The 17,875-nt window shown below is 43.6% G+C and overlaps 1 protein-coding gene across 1 annotated transcript; it reads left to right on the top strand.

Moving 5' to 3' along the window:
* Positions 1 to 1,600: 1,600 nt before the first annotated feature.
* slc25a28 (solute carrier family 25 member 28) lies at positions 1,601 to 11,567 on the top strand. Its single transcript, XM_010889032.3, has 4 exons — positions 1,601 to 2,128; positions 6,854 to 7,082; positions 7,991 to 8,047; positions 8,792 to 11,567. The coding sequence occupies exons 1-4, from the start codon at positions 1,787 to 1,789 to the stop codon at positions 9,349 to 9,351; spliced, it is 1,188 nt and encodes a 395-aa protein (XP_010887334.1). The 5' UTR covers positions 1,601 to 1,786; the 3' UTR covers positions 9,352 to 11,567.
* The last annotated feature ends 6,308 nt before the right edge of the window (positions 11,568 to 17,875 follow it).

The following is a 17,875-nucleotide window of genomic DNA, read 5'->3' as shown; positions in this document are numbered from 1 at the left end:
AGCTTAAGACAGATTCACATAAAGAAAACACACACATACATGTTCCAGAAGCCATGCTATACACAGATGGCACATACTGGGGGCTGGTCCGGAATCATATTGAACCCTGTGGGAGGTATACTGTAGGTACAGGATATGCAATTCTTTGATTAATTTGCAAAACTAGGTAGTCACTCTGTATTATTTATATTGATAGCAGATCTTAGTGGAAACCACAAAGATGGCCTAAAACCAAAATTTTAGGCCATCAGTCCTACAATAGAATTTCAACTTGTTACAACAAGTTGGGATTTTGCGGGCACATGTGCTTGGCAGCTTGTGATAACTTAAATGTGATTGGATCATAGATAGACTGTATAAAATAAGAAACTTGTAGACTGGCAGGATTTGGCAAATCATGATAACCTGTCACATTGGAATGGGCAGTAGGTCCGACCAATCAAAAAACTGGACTAAGTGAAAATACAGGACAAAACGTGATCTTTTCTTAATTAATTGGGACATGTGAAAACGGACTGAAATACAGGACTTTACCTGTAAAAACTGGTTGTCTGGTCAACCTATCAATTTGTGAAGTAAATTACTATTCTTGATGTAGTTCTGGTCTAACATGCAGTTAAAATCCCCTCCAACAATTCTAATTAGTCTGATATCTGGTATCAGAGCCAGGACCAGTAAATATTAAATAGGATAACCTAAATAGGATAAACAGGGTTGAAAATATATTTGACCAGAGTAGGATTGTGAACCACTCTGTCAGCAATAGTACAGTAGTTTTGTGTTGAAAGAAATCAGAGTAGCACAATTGTTATGGTTGCGTAAAATACAATGCCTCCAAAAATGTTAAATAGATTAGAACAGATATAGCCGAGGGAAGTAGGGCTACTGCAGCCCCCGCCGTATGAGTGTGGGTAGTCCGTTTGTTGGTCGGAGGGACTGTTCAATTTCACCACTAGATCACAACCCGGCTCAGAACACATTCCCGTGGCCATGAGGTATAGATTGTCAGCTGTTATTATGAGGGTATTGTGAGCGATATCTTTAAACTCCACTTGCTGGAGAAGAGCAATGTACCCCTCAGTTTGGCCGAGTTGGGCCTTTGGATTCTTACTTCCCAATAGCGTTATCCTTGACAAAAAGTGTTTTGGTTACAAGGTGCCTCGATCGTTCTCTATGGTCTGTTCTCATGGCAGGCCCGGATCCACGGTGGGCAAAAGCGGACATTGCCCTTCCAGATAGAATCGCGATAAACACTGTAAATGGTATATGAATTAGATATGCCCCTCATTTATAAAAAATGCCCCTTTGGTCATTTCATCCTGGAGCCATGCCTGTCTCAGGAGAGAGTTTGCCCTTATCCACCAATGCAACATTAGAGGCCTTCCAATGTCATATATACACTGAAAAGGTGACTGTTTTTAGGAGAATAAAGTAAGTAAAATCAGTTTAACCTAACTCAGATTTTTTGAAAATGCACAAGTTGAACTTGTGCTGTTCGAGTGGCAGAGGAATGATCCAATTAGATACAAGATACTGGCAAGCGCGCTTTGCGTTACGACCAATCAGACGATCAAAAGTCTGCCAATGGTTGGATCACATTCACTCAATCGAGGCCTGCGTGTCCTGAGCACTGCGTGGACCGGGCTTCTCCGCCCTGGGGACTGTGGGAAGCGGAAACTATACCAGTCGTAAACATCTGGGACGGGAATGTAAAGTACTACGAACGGTGACACAAATCAGCTTGAGTGCCGTTTCGGCATAATAAACATTGTACATTGGGTTTCTAATGGGAGCTGATGGTTTCGTGAGAAGGCACCGGATGACATCGGAGACAGCAGGCGGAGACGCTGGGGTTGCAGGAGCCTCAGCCGGCGCAGAGGTCCGATGGCTCGGGGGAAGGATTTGGGGAGTATCGGAGAGCCTCGTTGGGAGTTTGTCTCCTCGGATCGGAGGCGAGACAGATATTCAGACTGTTCAGTTCAGCGGTGGTCCTCTAGAAGTAGCAGATACTTCAGAACCGGACTATGAGGGTTTGCCGCAGGGCGCTTCAACTAGCACCCACATGTTTGCAGGAGCAGTGGCTGGGATCATGGAGCATTGCCTAATGTTTCCTATCGACTGTGTCAAGGTAACGTGGTAGGCTATGCCGGGCTAGCTTTAGCCGCTAACGACTTAGCTAGCTGACTAACTGGACTTGGAAGTTTGTCGCAATGCACAGGATATATCCTGGCCGAGTTTTTCAACGCTACATTGTGCTAGATATTGCATTATCATGTGGGTTCAAAAATTATGTAAACGGTTGCCACCTTGTCAGTAAGTTTGTTAGCACAGACGAGACAAGGTCGAAACCGGACAGTATACTTTTTGTCGGTTAGTGAACTTGATTAACGTGTCTGCACAGGAGATTACAGTAGTTGTCACATTATATTAGACGAAATACACAGTAGCCTTACATGGGCATAATGGATTTTATTGATGTTAAACTTATAGCAATATTTCCCCTAAACAGCCAGGTCGGCCTGCTTTGAGAATCAACTCTATCTTGGGGGTCAATGTTGGTTAGCTGATAGCAAGCTAGCTAGCGCATGTTAGAATGAGGATATGCCTGTTATTTATAATGAATTTCGTTGTATTCCAGTTTTTTTTTATCTATTTGATATTTCTTAATAACAAAGTAATGTGGGATTCGTTCTATGAAAATATAATTGGATAACTAGCATGTCATGAAGCAGCACATGTGCATATTATTAACCTATACTGGTCACGTGACAAACTGTTGCAGACCCCCCCCCCCCCCCCCCCATTCCAAACTAGCAGTTGAACATTAAATGTGCTACGTCAAACTGTAGCTTTACTGTACCGCATCTATCGTATTACTCTGCAAATCTAAGTAACTAACTAACTACAAAAATCCATGCCTTACTTTTGTTTAAATAGTCTGTCTATATTTGGCAGCGCCAAACACAGCTCAGCAACGAGCAGCTTTCAACGCTACCTGTCATGGCTTAGGTGGAGTGAAATTGTTCATTGTTTACAGAAAATACTGGGCTGGAGGTTCCGGGATTAAGAGTACAATGCTACCATGTTATTGTGCTAATTACCGATTTGCAGAATTAGGCCGACCTGTTGGCTCTCAATGCGTAATTGTTGTTATCATAAGGTTTAGTTTTGCGTTATGTACTTAACAGGAATGACTCAGGTATTTTTCTAATATATTATAGATGCCTATGCTGTTTTGAACCCCCCACTCTCAGATTTACATCTCAGTGCAGGATTTTAGTAATTGATGGATAGTGATATCAGATCAAGTCAGGCTGACAACAAGCATAATCTTTATTGCTCACTGGAGTTCAAATGATACAATAACTGAGCTTTGCATTTGTAGTCTTGCTGGTGTCTTACCAAAGACGTGTCAAGTTGGCTATCATGAGACAATTCTATTTTTATGTAACTCAGAGATTTAGGCAAAACATAAGCATGCCAAAAACTATTGAACTAATCAATTAAAAATGAGCTGGTAGATCAAGGAAGGCATCTACAGTGAATCACCAAAGAATGAAGAAACAGGAAATATCAGACAGGTCAGGGACATTATCCGGAAGAGAAAAGTTGATACCACCAGAAGACTTCACCAGCCAAACTACAGAGGCTGTATTGGTGCAAAAAGAATAGTTAACCTCAATCTCAATGGCCTAATAAGTGCCTTCTGACTTCAGACCTCTGGAAAAGGTCAGTCACCCGATCTGAATCCAGTTGGGCCTACCTTTCACATGTTGAAGTGAAAAAGGCCCTGGGAACAATCAGTAACTGATAATGGCTACTGTTGAGGCATGGCACAGCATCACCAGGGAGGATGCCCGGCATCTTCAGGCAATCATTGAATGCAACGGATTGGTGCCCAAGTCCTATCCATGCCTAGGCTACTTTATTGTACATAGTGTTAATCTGTCCAAAGAAATTAAACCCCTAAAATGGAAGGACTGTAAATATCAATGCTGTTTCTAAATGGTTTATCAGGTATGGAGAATACCTTTTAAATTAAAGCTGACAGTCTGTTGGTGAACCATTGTATTTGTCCATCATTTCAAATCCAATGAAAGATTAAAGCAAATGTTTAACTGTCCAAAGATTGTTGGTTTTCACTGTACGTGTTCACTGTACGTGTTCACTGCATGGGATGCAGTGGTTATGACCACTGGATCAACTGCGGCCCCTGTAGAGGGAATGTCTCATAAACACTGAACTCGGTATTGTCACTTTGATTCCATATCATATCAACCTTTTTATTATATTCTGAGAATCCTCAGACACTGGTACCGGCCTATTTGCTTCATATTTCTTCTTCAATGCATTTCTCTTGAAGCGAGACCCAACACACAGCCTATAATGAAAAAAAAAAAAAAAAAACTTTACTCAGCTTTTAGGTAGAAAACATCGGGCTAACGTTCTGTCATGTCAACCACCCATATCAGTTTAACCATTTGTGCACATTTGGGCACTGCTCCATCCACGCACACCCAACTAAAACACGGTTTTATGGGGGGCGGTTTTCTAAAGAGAAATGTTTTTCCCAGGCATTATGTGCTTCATTGGACCAGAAAGTGGTGAATGACCAAGGAAAAAGCACTCGCTGAAAGAGCAGTGGATCAAACTGGAAACCCAGGCTGCATGTGTGCCAGAGAGTGGTCCAGACCACCAGGCCACACCAGGCCACACCAGGCCACACCAGGCCACACCAGGCCACACCAGGCCACACCAGGCCACACCAGGCCACACCAGGCCACACCGCAATGTTTTATGATGACAGTCATGGTAGGACCCAGGTTGATTTTACCCATACCTCATTGGTAGTCCTTTGCGAACGGAGCTGCAGTGAGTCACGATGGTAGGGGAGAAGTGTCCGCTGTTGGTGTCAGGGTGGGAGAACAGGACAAAGTGGTCTGAAGTGGTGTCCTCTACCGTCTCTCTTTTCACTCGAAAGAACAGGACCGTGAAAACAACCGAGCACGTTCCCAGTTCACCTTCAGCCACCATGGTGCTTTTACATCTAGTGTATAAACAGATCTGGGAAGGCGAAGGAGAGGAGGATATATCTACAGTTATTGACACGCAGCCCAAACACTGAAAATGTCTGAATGCTGAGGAAAGGCAGCCTGAGGTCAGTACTGCACTGCCTCGCTGGTTTATAAATCATTTCATCTGTCAAACAACATGGCATTAACTGGCCCTACTTATAAACACATTAGCAGATCTCTACTGAGGTGAACTAGCTCAAGCTGACAGCTGACCTCCTTGTACTACCACTGACACACCCACACACCCAGTAAAACGCTCCTGGACAATTGCTTGCAGGGATTTTAACACAGATTGCACGGTAGATAGTGTATTGCGGTAATGAAGGCTATTTCCAGACAGGATTCCTGAAAACCAGTGGTACTGTAGCCATATGTAATGTTGTCCCCAAGCTATTGTGCACAGGTTGTGTGAGACCGGAAAAACAGCTATTCAAAGTTAGCCCTATCAACCAGTGGGAGTGTCCTTACTGAGTTAAGCGTTGGTAATCTTTGTCTTCAGTTAATTATCTGAAACATCCAGTTTAGCTTGAGCCATCCACTTGCTAATACAAGAGAAGCTAACCAGTTAATATTCTTCAACTCTAAACAATCTTCTTTCAATTAGCTAGCGCATTAACGTTTTTTTTTTTTCCTCCCCCAAAATGAAGAAGTTTGAATGAAGCAAGAACTGTCTTGTTCTGCCTCACAATACGTCTTATTGAGATGTGGAATTAATGTCTTACTGGAGATAAATGTTCAAGATGCCATTAGTGCGATGTTACGAAAGTCACACATGAATACGTGTAATGTAGCCTACACTGCAGACTGGTTGGCTGGTTAATGAGTAGGAATCTGGTGTTGTTACCTAAAGGCCCAGTCTTTGCTCTCTAGGGCTGTCCTGACACCCTGTTTACAGTTCCTGTAAACACACACACACATACAGTGCAAACACTCTTGCGTTGAACAGTCTGTGTTGTGGCTTCATTTGTAACCCAGGTCCTTTCCTTTGGTAATTATTAGAAGACCTGCTATGCTTCTCCCAGTGTCTCTGCACCCAGTGAGAGGAGGAACTCTGACCCTTGACACATGATTGTGTGTGCGTCTGTATAAGGTCAGGGTGTGTTGGTGAGGAAGAGAGGCCTACAGGAAGTGAGCTCATGTCCCTAGTTGACCTTGGGTCCGGTTATTCAACACTTCCTTCTATTCAGCACCAGGCATGGGTGTAGGAATGTGACAAATTGAGTTCCTTTTCAGTGATGACTGTCTATATTAACACTTGGGGGAAGTGTACACCCACAAAAGTGGATTTGTGAGTTGAAGAAATAAAGCTAATTGGATTTAGCATTCGTAACTAACATTGCGGGACAGCTTGTGAATGGGGAGAAAAAGCTCTGTGAACCCTTTCTGAAAGCCATGAAATATGACTCGCTGACTTGTCCACGTACTCAATAATGGTCCAAATGTATGCATTTCACTACATACGCTAACAACAAAGTACTCCAAAAATAAATGTACTCCTCAATATATACCTTGGTGATGACAAGTAACATGGTTTAATTAGGATATTGTAGTTCTTAATGCTCAGTTTGACCGTCTTGTTGAATTACCTCAGTGATAGTTATTCTTCGTGTCATTGGGTTCGTTGACAGTTTAATCAATCTAAAGTCGACGTTGTTGAGGTTCCACATGGCAGGAAGTTTGTTCAGAGTTACTTTACTGAATCCAGTCGTGCACCCATGGGAAGCCCAGTGGCCCAGATTAGAAAGACGTGTGACCTTTGACCTGTCTCCCCTATGTAGACGCGAATGCAGAGCCTCCAGCCTGAGCCTGCCGCCCGCTACCGGAATGTGATGGACGCGCTCCGGCGAATCGTGACCACGGAGGGAGTCTGGCGACCACTGAGAGGGCTGAATGCCACCGCCGTGGGGGCGGGTCCCGCGCACGCTCTCTACTTCGCCTGCTACGAGAAACTGAAGAAGAGCCTGAGTGACATCATCCACCCCGGGGCTAACAGCCATTTGGCCAACGGTATACCGGGAACACACACACTAGCACGCATTCATTCTCTGGGCGGTACCGCCCGGGACAGTGGACTGGGTTGATTGCCCGGGGGGGGGGGGGGGGGGGGTCGCTCCCCAGGCTCTGTAGGCAGACCAGATCTGCTGGTGTGCGGCGGCTGGAAACTGCGGCCCAGCGGGGCAGTTATGAGTGGTGTCAGTCAGACCATGGCTTGATACGATCCTGTCTGTATGCTCTCTGTGGAGGTTGGCATTCTGCGGAGTCAGCCATGTACACTAAAATAGATCAGGATCACGGGCTGATGGCACGCTGGGCGGCGCCAGACCGACACTCAGCGGGGACCAATCAGGGACGGGAAGACACTTAATAACGTCTGTCATAGGACTGTAGCCAGCGCCATCAGAAAGCAGGCTGGTTAGATTTAGTCCAACAACTTCCTCAGTTAACTTCCCGTCAGTGTCTGCCCAGTTCCGATGTGCACCACAAACATCTGCTCAGTCAAAGCTGTGTTCATTCCTCTATCTGTTTCTTTTTTCTTTCCAGGTCAGCTGTCTGGGTCTCCTCTTCCCTGTGTTTTTCTCTCCTCTTCCCCCCTGTCCAGGTCAGGGAAGAGGCAGGGTATGAGGTGGCAGACCTGCCTGGTAGAGGAAGTGAAGTTGAACTCTGGTCCAGAAGGAGTGATGGCCTGTTTTCCCACTAGGGAGAACTAAAGGATTGTCTGTAATCTGGCCCCCTCACCTCTTTCTACTTTGTTCTTTACTTCTCTCTCTTCCTCTTCAACTCTGGTCTTTCTGTCATTGCAATGTCTATTTTTTTATTTTTTTCTCTATTTGTTCTGGCTCACTGCCTGTCTCTCTGTCTGTCAGCCGGTCTGTTGTTGGTAGTTTTTCACCATTTGAAGGGTGTGTATGTTTCAGGTGCGGCAGGGTGTGTGGCCACATTGCTTCACGACGCCGCCATGAACCCATCTGAAGGTACAGCTACATGTTCAACTCTCTCATTTAAACCTGCTTCTCTTCATCACGGCGCGCGTTTCCTGCAGTGTCAGAGCTCCCTCTGCTGGCCTTTACTCCAGGACCTCTGAGACCTAGAACCGTTCAGTATAACGGCCAGGTAGCTAGCTGGAGGGAAGGAGCAGGAAGGAAAGGGATGTGAATTTGGAGGGGGCGAGCTGGGTCTGGAGGGAGGAGAGGAGACATGCCCCCCTGGGGTCCTCTCCTGGCTTTATTAAGCCAACCAACAGCTGTAGACAGGAGACCGCTCTACATTATGACAGCTGACATGCCTGGACATGTGCTCTCCAGGCAGCTGTGAGGTGGAGGCCACGGCCACAGGTGCTAGTCAGGATCCAGTGTAACAACCAGGGTAACTGCTTTTGAACCTCAGCGTCCGAAATAGATCCCTCCATGTTAATTTCTTAATTAGTCTGAGCGTCCTAATGCCCTTCCCAGCCTTTCAGGATGTTTTGACTGAGTTTTCTTTTTCTTCATAGTCAGTCGTTTGTCTTCCCTTTTTCTTCTCTGGACTATGTTCCCCCGGTCCACCATGATGGAAACACCTGGTAATCCTTCCTTCGGTCCCTCCAATCCATTCATTCCTTCCTTTCTCCCTGCTTCATTCCCTTCTTTTATCCTGCTGTCATCGCTGCCCCCCCCCCCCCCCCTCCAAATTTCCCCCCTCTCCTTCCCTGTCCTCCTCCTCTGTTTCTCCCTGTCCAGTGGTGAAGCAGCGTCTGCAGATGTATAAGTCTCCGTACGGGGGTGTGATTGACTGTGTACGCGCCGTGTGGCGGACCGAAGGCGCTGCTGCCTTCTACCGCTCCTACACCACCCAGCTCAGCATGAACGTGCCCTTCCAGGCCCTCCACTTCATGACCTACGAGTACCTCCAGGAGCTCCTCAACCCCCACAGACAGTACAAACCCTCCTCCCACGTGGTGTCCGGCGCCCTGGCCGGGGCCATCGCCGCCGCGGCAACCACCCCGCTGGATGTCTGCAAGACCCTGCTGAACACCCAGGAGTCACTGGTGGGGGTCCCCGCGGCGGGTCAGGCTGGAGGGCGGGCGGTTCACGGACACATCACTGGCCTGGCCCATGCCTTCCGGACGGTGTACAGGCTGGGCGGCCTGCCGGGCTTCTTTAAAGGAGTCCAGGCCAGGGTGATCTACCAGATGCCCTCCACAGCCATCAGCTGGTCAGTCTATGAGTTCTTCAAGTATGTAATCACCAAGCACCAGCTGGACAAGAAGAGGGCACAGCAGAGAGAGGGCGACAAGTAAAGGACATTAACGGTTTTGTTTTTTGTTGCCATCTCTCTTCCATCTCTCTTTTTTCCACTATCCACCTCTTTTCTTCGTCCTACTGAGCAAGACGAAGGAGGAGAGAGGAGGTATAGATGCGCACATAAACCAATACCCACCTCTTATTTACTCTTGGTCAGATAGCCAATTCGAAAGAATTCCGTGTGTTTCAACTTATAACATCCCTGTTTAATAGTTAGACACTGAAAGTGAAAAACGTATGAAAGCAGTCCCACAGTACGCACATGAATACCAACCAAAAAGAAAGTTAATTCTGTTTTTCTAGTCTAAAGTGGGTTTTGTTTTTCTCCAGCATCTTGTTGGGATGAGTAACAACAGTGTACAAGGTAGACTCAGCAATAGAACATCTGATTGAATAGAACCTTCCTGGTTACTGGTATTAATAGACAGGCCTATATCCTATATATTTATTTTTTGGAATGTTTCTTAAACACTTTTTTGCCAGTTTTAAATGTACCGGAATCTTAAGCTGTATCCTGTTGATCTAACTAAGTAATAATAAACATGAAGTAGATTAATTCAAAGATAAAAGAGGAAAAACATAACTGCATTCCAGAAGCTTCCAAGCCAATAGAACCAGAGGGGGTTAAGCCAAATCTGCAGCCACTCTTGTAATAATAATGTTTGCTTATTTAGACAAATATTGTAAAAAGGCCAATCAATGGTGGTTCTGTTATTTTCCATGTGTGTAACCATGGAAAATAAAGACATGGTCTATAATGATATTTTATTGCTGAGTTTGCCTGTAAATTTGATCATTATTAGGATTACCTTGTCTGGATGTAAGCTGATCACGTTAAGCCCCACCAGGGGAAAATGTGACAAACCCAGTAATTTTCTGGAGTGATGTAATGTGACCAGGTGTGTGTGACAGTCAGCCTGCAGGGGGCGTTACTGCTGCATTGGAAACCCAGGCAATAGTTCATAGGCTTTGGGGAGAAGTTAAGACCCTTAAAGGAATGAAATAACACCTGAGACAAGTGATTAGGAGCTGCTTGTAAACATTTCCCTGAAACTGTTAGTGAGTTGTTTAGGTTGTAATTGAAGTTTGCCATCTGGAACTGTTTTTAAAATGGTTGCATAGAATATAAACAGAATAGTACACTTGTTACACGTATATATTTGTGAATTAAAATTATTTAAAACGTTTTATAATTCTGATCTGACTTGATGTAAAACGTAGATTGGCTTAATTTATTGCTGTCCGTCGGTAAAGTGCATCCATTCTATTGTGAGAGTAAGTAACCATTGAGAGGTATTGTTGTAGTGATTCCTGAACACCTACAGTACTTTTCCTTGGTTGACTGGCAACACTCCTGTGAACCATTGAACATCTAATTGGACAATACGCCCCATTCTGCCTTCTGATTGGCCCTGATGTAATGAGTTTGGGATGAGTGGGCAATCTCATTGGTATTATTTTATAATTCGCACAACTTCAGTTGGTTAGCCTACATATACCGTTAAAATTTCTGTCGGTGTACAGTCACACCCTTGTTTTATGTGGACTGTCTGGCTGGCTGTCAGCTGACTGTATTACCACCACCACCTGTAGGCTTAGACAGAACATATTGGCTTTGGCAGTGAATTTGGATTCCCAATAATTAACAAATAAACTCAAACTCCAGAAACATGTTTACATCACGAGATGACATGGGAATCTCCTGTTGAACTGCATGGTTCCAGTGAAGCATTCAGCTGTGTACGGTCCTCATTTAATGGTCTGGCCAATAGTCTTTCATAGACATTGCATCTCTGTATGTGTGAGAGTGGGCTGAAGCCTGCAATGGCTATGTCCATACTAAATATATAAAATCACAGTTCTCTTTTATCCATCTCTATGGTCTGTCACTGACTCTAAGGGTAGAGAAGAAAACAGCTCATGTTTCAGGACAACTTCCAATGAAAGGTTTCTGCACATGCCACCTGTTTGTTCAAGCAGCTATTATAAAGACTTCAGGTAGAAGTTAAGCCTTAGGCTTTGTTTACACAGACAACACAATTCTGATGTTTTAACTAATCAGATCTGATCTTTTGCCTATAATTGGGCTGCCTGTTTAAACCCAGCCTATGTGGTCTCAGTTTCTCCTTTGTTTCTGTCTGAAAATAACCTGTAATCCTGTGAGATCAATAAACAGCAGTAGACTCTTTCATGCTGCCCACATATGTTCGTATGCCTGTTTGTATCGCCTATTTTCTTAGCTACAGCTTGGTTCTTAAAGGCTTAGAGAATTAAAAAATATATATTATTCCTCAATTATACTACAATTTTAACCAATTGAGGTGGGATGGAATTTTTGGCCTACTTTGTGATTGTAACAGAACTGACAGGTATTCCAGAAAGATGGTTATACAAGTTTAGGTTTCCCTGAACATATCCGCCTTATTGTAATCAGAAGGAGACACGGAGTTTTGCTTCCAGAATGGCTTGTTCTCGTTAAAGTAATTAGGGTAAATGAGCCTATTATTGCAGTTCTGACTTACTGTAGGCTATACAAATAGAAATAAGATACATTAGAATGTAGATTAGGCTATTGTCTTGACAATAGCATTCCAGTAAAAGTGCCATGCCTAATTTTCTGCCTGGCTTCCAAGGTCTTTGCCGCGGTGGTGATGTAATTTAAATAATTTGTGAGGAAGTGCAATAGTCGTAGTGCAAGAGACATATTCAACAGGGAACGTTGGTTATGTTCGGGTTCAGTAAAGTGTTTCGATAAATCATTATTCTAAATTATATTATTAAGGATATTTTCGAGATCCATTAGTTCGTTCCCTTTGTAATACACTAACCACAATGCAAACTCGGATGTCAGTTGGTTTTATTGCAAAGTAAGAAATAGGGGTGTTACAGCTACGTTACAGATCCTTTCAATTCCGTCAGGTGTCATACCATTATTAGCTCCTGGTTCAAACATCTCGCAGCCATGGGACAGGCCATAGTGACGCAATGAAAAACGGCAGATTAGGTCTGCGTTGCGGTTACGTGGACAGCAATGTCAATTTAATCTAGTAAGTAGCAGGTTTAGATCGTAACATTTGGTGGTCAGGCTACACTTCCAGCTCTTTTTCTGGAGTTGTGGTTTACTTAAATTGTGCATTGACAGTGCCCGCTAAATTACTAAAACTCCTGTCTGGGCTGGTCACGTTCCTGGAGATCTACAAACCTGCATGTAAAAATAGTAGGCTAATACAAAGACTGCGTGCGGACTGTTTTTTTTTCTTTTTTCATTTGTTAAACATAGTACGAGACTATGAAGGTCCTTGGTATCTTGCCGACAGGTGAATAAAGCCAGAAGCCGTTGTGTTATTGTTAGACGTAATCTGCCCCAATTAGCCCATAAGTTTTTAGGTGTATGTAATTTTCAGGGTTGTATACTTTGTACATAAATCTTTTGTGTGCCACCCATGACACTTGTGTTTGTGTGCGTGGCTGGTGCCTAGACTTGTGTCTCAGGAATTTGCTTCCTTTGTGCGTGTGTGTGTGTGTGTGTGTGTGTGTGTGTCCCATGTGGTTCAGGTATTTGCACTCACACAGGCAGAGCTCAAATGGCTCTCTGTTGGTGGCAGGTAGATTGCTGTTTAGGCTGAGGCACAGGTGCAGATCTGAACTTTCACCCTGCAACCCAAAGTATGATTGCCTTACACACAGATGAGGTTCACCTGTGTGTGTGTGTGTGTGTGTGTGTGTGTGTGTGTGCGCGCGGGCGTCCCTGGTCACAGACCTCGTGCTGAGAAATAAAGAATTATAATGATAATTACATTATTCATTGTCTTTTTTTTTTTTCTACTCCGTTTTTCTTCTCAACTTTGTAATATCCTATTTCTGATTAAGGTCCCACATTATCGCACGCAGCAACTCCCAGTGGATTCGACAGTCAAGCTTTCATTTCTTTTAAGCACATCCTCTGCTCCTTTGTATATCAGCAGGCTGCTTACTCTGGAAATTGTAAGTCAGAATCCTTACATGCTAGAAGAAACCCATTCTGTCGATTGAAACCACCGCAAGATGTCCCATTTACGCGATGATTGAAGGACATCGTACTCCACCTTTACTCTCCGAACCAGAACGTTGTTGGCCCGTTGAAATTCTGGTTTCGAATTAAATCGTTTTTTAAAGGGTACCATGACAACATAGATGAATCGCTAGAGAAATATTGTGCTAAGTTTGGGAACCACTGTATTTCTTAAGAAAATTATTTCGTCTTTTTGATGAATGTACTTAATGTTCAACCCTGTTTCCAAAAACGTTGGGACGCCCTGTAAAATGGAAATAAAAACATAATGCAAAGATGTGCAAATCATTTAAACCCTGTGTTCAATAGAAAAGAGTACAAAGACGACATATGAAATGTTTAAACTGAAAAATGTAATTGTTTCTTGAAAGTATATTCCGACTTTGAATAAGATGCCAGCAACCGGTTTCAAAAAAGCTGGGACAGGGGCAACAAAAGACTGTTATGTAATAAAGTTATGTAATAAAAAAAAACTGCCTGGTGGAACATCTCGCAACTAATTAGGTTAATTAGCAACAGGCCAGTAACAGGATTGGGTATAAAAAGAGCATCCCAGAGAGGATGAGACTTCCAGAAGTAAAGATGGGGAGGGGTTCATCACTCTATGAGAAACGGCAACAAAATAGTGATAGAATTCAAGAATAATATTTCTCAACCTAAAATTGCAAAGCGTTTGGGGATCTCATTCTCTAAGATACGTAAGATAATTAAAATATTCAGAGAATCCGGAGAAATCTCAGTACGCGAGGGCCGAAAACCAATATTGGATGGCGGTGGTCTTCGATTCTCTAGTGGACATCACGTGCCGTGTAAAGTCTGCTCCGCGTGGCACGGCTGCTCTCCTTCCTCCCGGACGCACCGGCTCGCCGGCGTACTATAACCATCGGGACTGGTGGCAGCAGCGCACCAAGGGGGCACACCTGTTCCCCATCACTAATCAGTTGTTTTTATATTTGATTCACCACCTCACCCCACGGAATTATTGTTTGTCGCTACTGACCGTGAGGTGCAGATCTGTCTGATAATTGTCCAAGTAAAAGAGACCTTTTGATCGTTATTCCTGGTTTTAGCTTTCCTTCCTTTTTCCTTTCTCATCGTTTTATGCACTCGCCATACCTGCACGTCATACAAGGTCTCAGGATCCCTTCAGAAAACCATTGTCTGTGAACCCAGTAAGTCTCTGCATCCTAAAATACTAGTTGAAACTCTAACATGCAAAGAAACCAGCCATAAAGAAGATCTAGAAACATTTAAGATGGACTGAGGTGAAGTGGAAAACTGCCCTCTGGTCTGAGAAAACAAAAATGTAAATAATTTTTTGGAATCATCAATCAACGTAGTGTCCTCCAGCCTAAAAAGGAAAGGGACCATCTGGCTTATAGGCGCACAGTTCAAAAGCCAGCATCAGTTATGATACAGTATGGGGATGAATTAGTGCACATGGCATGGGTGACTTTCATATCTGTGTCGACGTTATTAATACTGAACAATATGCAGTACCTCACAAGAGTGAGTACACCTCTCACATTTTTGCAAATATTTAATTATATCTTTTCATGTGAGAACACTGAAGAAATAACACTTTGCTACAATGTAAAGTAGTGCGTGTACAGCTTGTATAACAGTGTAAATTTGCTATCCTCTCAAAATAACTCAACACACAGCCATTAATGTCTAAACTGCTGGCAACAAAAGTGAGTACTCCCCTAAGTGAAAATGTCCAAATTGGAGTTCACCAGAGCTTCACAGTGTGTCACTGGAGTCCTCTTCTAATCCTCCATGTCGACATCATGGAGCTGGTGGATGTTAGAGACCCTGCCCCACAGATGCTCAATAGGGTTTAGGTCTGGAGACATGCTTGGCCAGTCCATCGCCTTTACCCTCAGCTTCTTTAGCGACGCAGTGGATGTCTTGGAGGTGTGTTTGGGGTCGTTATCATGTTGGAATACTGCCCTGCGGCCCAGTCTCCGAAGGGAGGGGATCATGTTCTGCTTCAGTATGTCACAGTACATGTTGGCATTCATGGTTCCCTCAATGAACTGTAGATCCCCAGTGCCGGCAGCGTGTTATGGTCTGAGCACTGACAGGCCAACCCCCCACCCCTTCTACCTCTGCAGCAATGCTGGCAGCACTCATACGTCTATTTCCCAAAGACAACCTCTGGATATGACACTGAGCATGTGCACTCAACTTCTTTGGTTGACCATGGTGAGGCCTGTTCTGAGTGGAACCTGTCCTTTTAAACCGCTGTATGGTCTTGGACCATGTACTGCATCTCAGTTTCAGGGTCTTGGCAATGTTCTTATAGCCTAGGCCATCTTTATGTAGAGCAACAATTCTTTTTTTCAGATCCTCAGAGAGTTCTTTGTCATTAGGTGCCATGTTGAACTTCCAGTGAACAGTATGAGGGAGTGTGAGAGCCATAACATAAAGTTTAACACACCTGCTCCCCATTCACACCTGAGTCCTTGTAACACTAACAAGTCACATGACACCAGGAGGGGAAAATGGCTAATTGGGGCCAATTTGGAAATTTTCACTTAGGAGTGTACTCACTTTTGTTGCCAGCGGTTTAGACATTAATGGCTGTTTGTTGAGTTATTTTGAGGGGACAGCAAATGTACACTGTTATACCAGCTGTACACTGACTACATTGTAGCAAAGTATAATTTCTTCAGTGTTGTCACATGAAAAGAGATAATCCAATATTTTCAAGAAATATGTGGGGTGTACTCACTTTTTTGAGATACTGTATACTGGTTTTAGAGCAACCTGTGCTGCCATCCAGACATCCTTTTCAGGGAAGGCCTTGCTTATTTCAACAAGAAAATGCCAAACTGCATTCTGCACGTATTACAACAGCATGGCTTTGTTGTGTAAGAGTCTGTGTGCTAAACTGGCCTGCCTGCAGTCCAGATCTATTTGGTGCATTATGAAATGAGAAATGCAACAAAGGAGACCACAAACTGTTGAGCAGCTGAAATCCTATATCAAGAATGGGAATACATTTAACTTTCAAAACTACATCAATTGGTCTCCTCAGTTCCCAAACTCCTACAAATGTTAAAAGAAGTGATGCAACAGTAATAAACATGCCCCTGTCCCAACCTTTTTGAAGCATGTTACTGGCATCAAATTCAAAATGGGCATGTATTTTTCCAAAAACAATAAAACTTCTCTGGTTCAACATTTGTTGTCTTTTTGCCATTTTCAATTACATTCAGGATTAAAAGCTTTGCACATCATTGCATTCTGTATTTATTAGCATTTTACTCAGCGTCCCAACTCTTTTGGGAAATGGGGTTGTACACTAATTCACTGTTGTTTCTAGTAAACAACTGATTCCTTAACGTTGTCTTAAGTACCTTCAGCAGAAAAGTAAAGCTCTGTGAGAACAGACAGGGAGCATAGAGGAGTAAAGCATGGGTTACTGTCTGGCTACAGGAAGAGGGAAGACGAACAGCTTTAGGACGATTTAGCTCCCTTTCACATTTTCAGTTGTAGGGTGACGCTCCAATGACTCACACACTATCTTGTCACCCAGACACCTGTTTAAACAGTGAGTGTTAATGAGCCATCCACGTCTGTATGTTTCTCAATGTTTGAATGTCTTATTGTTTGGTCCTGTCCCTCTTCCCGTTTTAGGTGGAGCCAACTGAATTTGGTCTCAAATTACCTTTTACCCACATCAAAGCAGCATGGTGTTACGTGATCATATTGTATGTGGGGAAAATTGGTCAGTTTTCAACCATATTTTACCACAGTATTGTTGCTGAATAATATATTGTTGGAACTCCTTTCTTCGAATGTGCATTAATTTAAGAGAAATTGACAGACAGTAAAAGTATCTCATGGCTACAACTCCAAAGTTGATTCAACGGTATATACCTTATAACTCTTTTAAAACACTTCAACAGCTAGCCTCAACCTGACTCAAAGTTACAAAATACTTCGGCAATAACCACATCAATTGAAACTGGATGTCGTGAACGCTGGTCCATCGAGGATGGTGTTGATTAGCATTTTTAGTCAGAGAACCTCTGCCCATGAGGTGGGAGGCATATCTACTGTTGGCTTTACATAGAAATCAATAGAGTTGAGGACTTCCCAAGAGGATTATAAGAAAATGTGTTATCAAGGCTTCAAACCCACCAAACGCTTACCTGTGTAACAAACATGCCCATGAGACGGAATGCCTCAAACTCGCACACACACATGCACACACACACACACTGCTAAGTCATGAATGACACTAACTCCAGGCCTGGAGTTAATGTCATTCACACCTCACACCTGCTAGTGGCACACACATACACACATACACACATACATATACACACTGCTAAGTTGTGAATGACACTAACTTTCCTCTGAAACTGTCAGTGTATTGTTCTGATAAATGAATGCCATTCCATGTGAGTAATTGCCAGGAAACTGAAGTTGTGCAAAGTTGTGTACTACTCCCTTCG

This window comes from Esox lucius, chromosome 6 (genome assembly GCF_011004845.1).
Source record: "Esox lucius isolate fEsoLuc1 chromosome 6, fEsoLuc1.pri, whole genome shotgun sequence".
Classification (NCBI taxonomy): domain Eukaryota; kingdom Metazoa; phylum Chordata; class Actinopteri; order Esociformes; family Esocidae; genus Esox; species Esox lucius.
This window is presented reverse-complemented; position numbering and strand designations above follow the sequence as displayed.

Bases quoted from the DNA above. Each gene is read 5' to 3' on its own strand.
- slc25a28 (XM_010889032.3), top strand. From the start codon at position 1,787: ATGGGAGCTGATGGTTTCGTGAGAAGGCACCGGATGACATCGGAGACA. The intron at 7,083-7,990 runs GTATACCGGGAA...TGTATGTTTCAG, and splicing joins TAACAGCCATTTGGCCAACG to GTGCGGCAGGGTGTGTGGCC. The intron at 8,048-8,791 runs GTACAGCTACAT...CTCCCTGTCCAG, and splicing joins CGCCATGAACCCATCTGAAG to TGGTGAAGCAGCGTCTGCAG.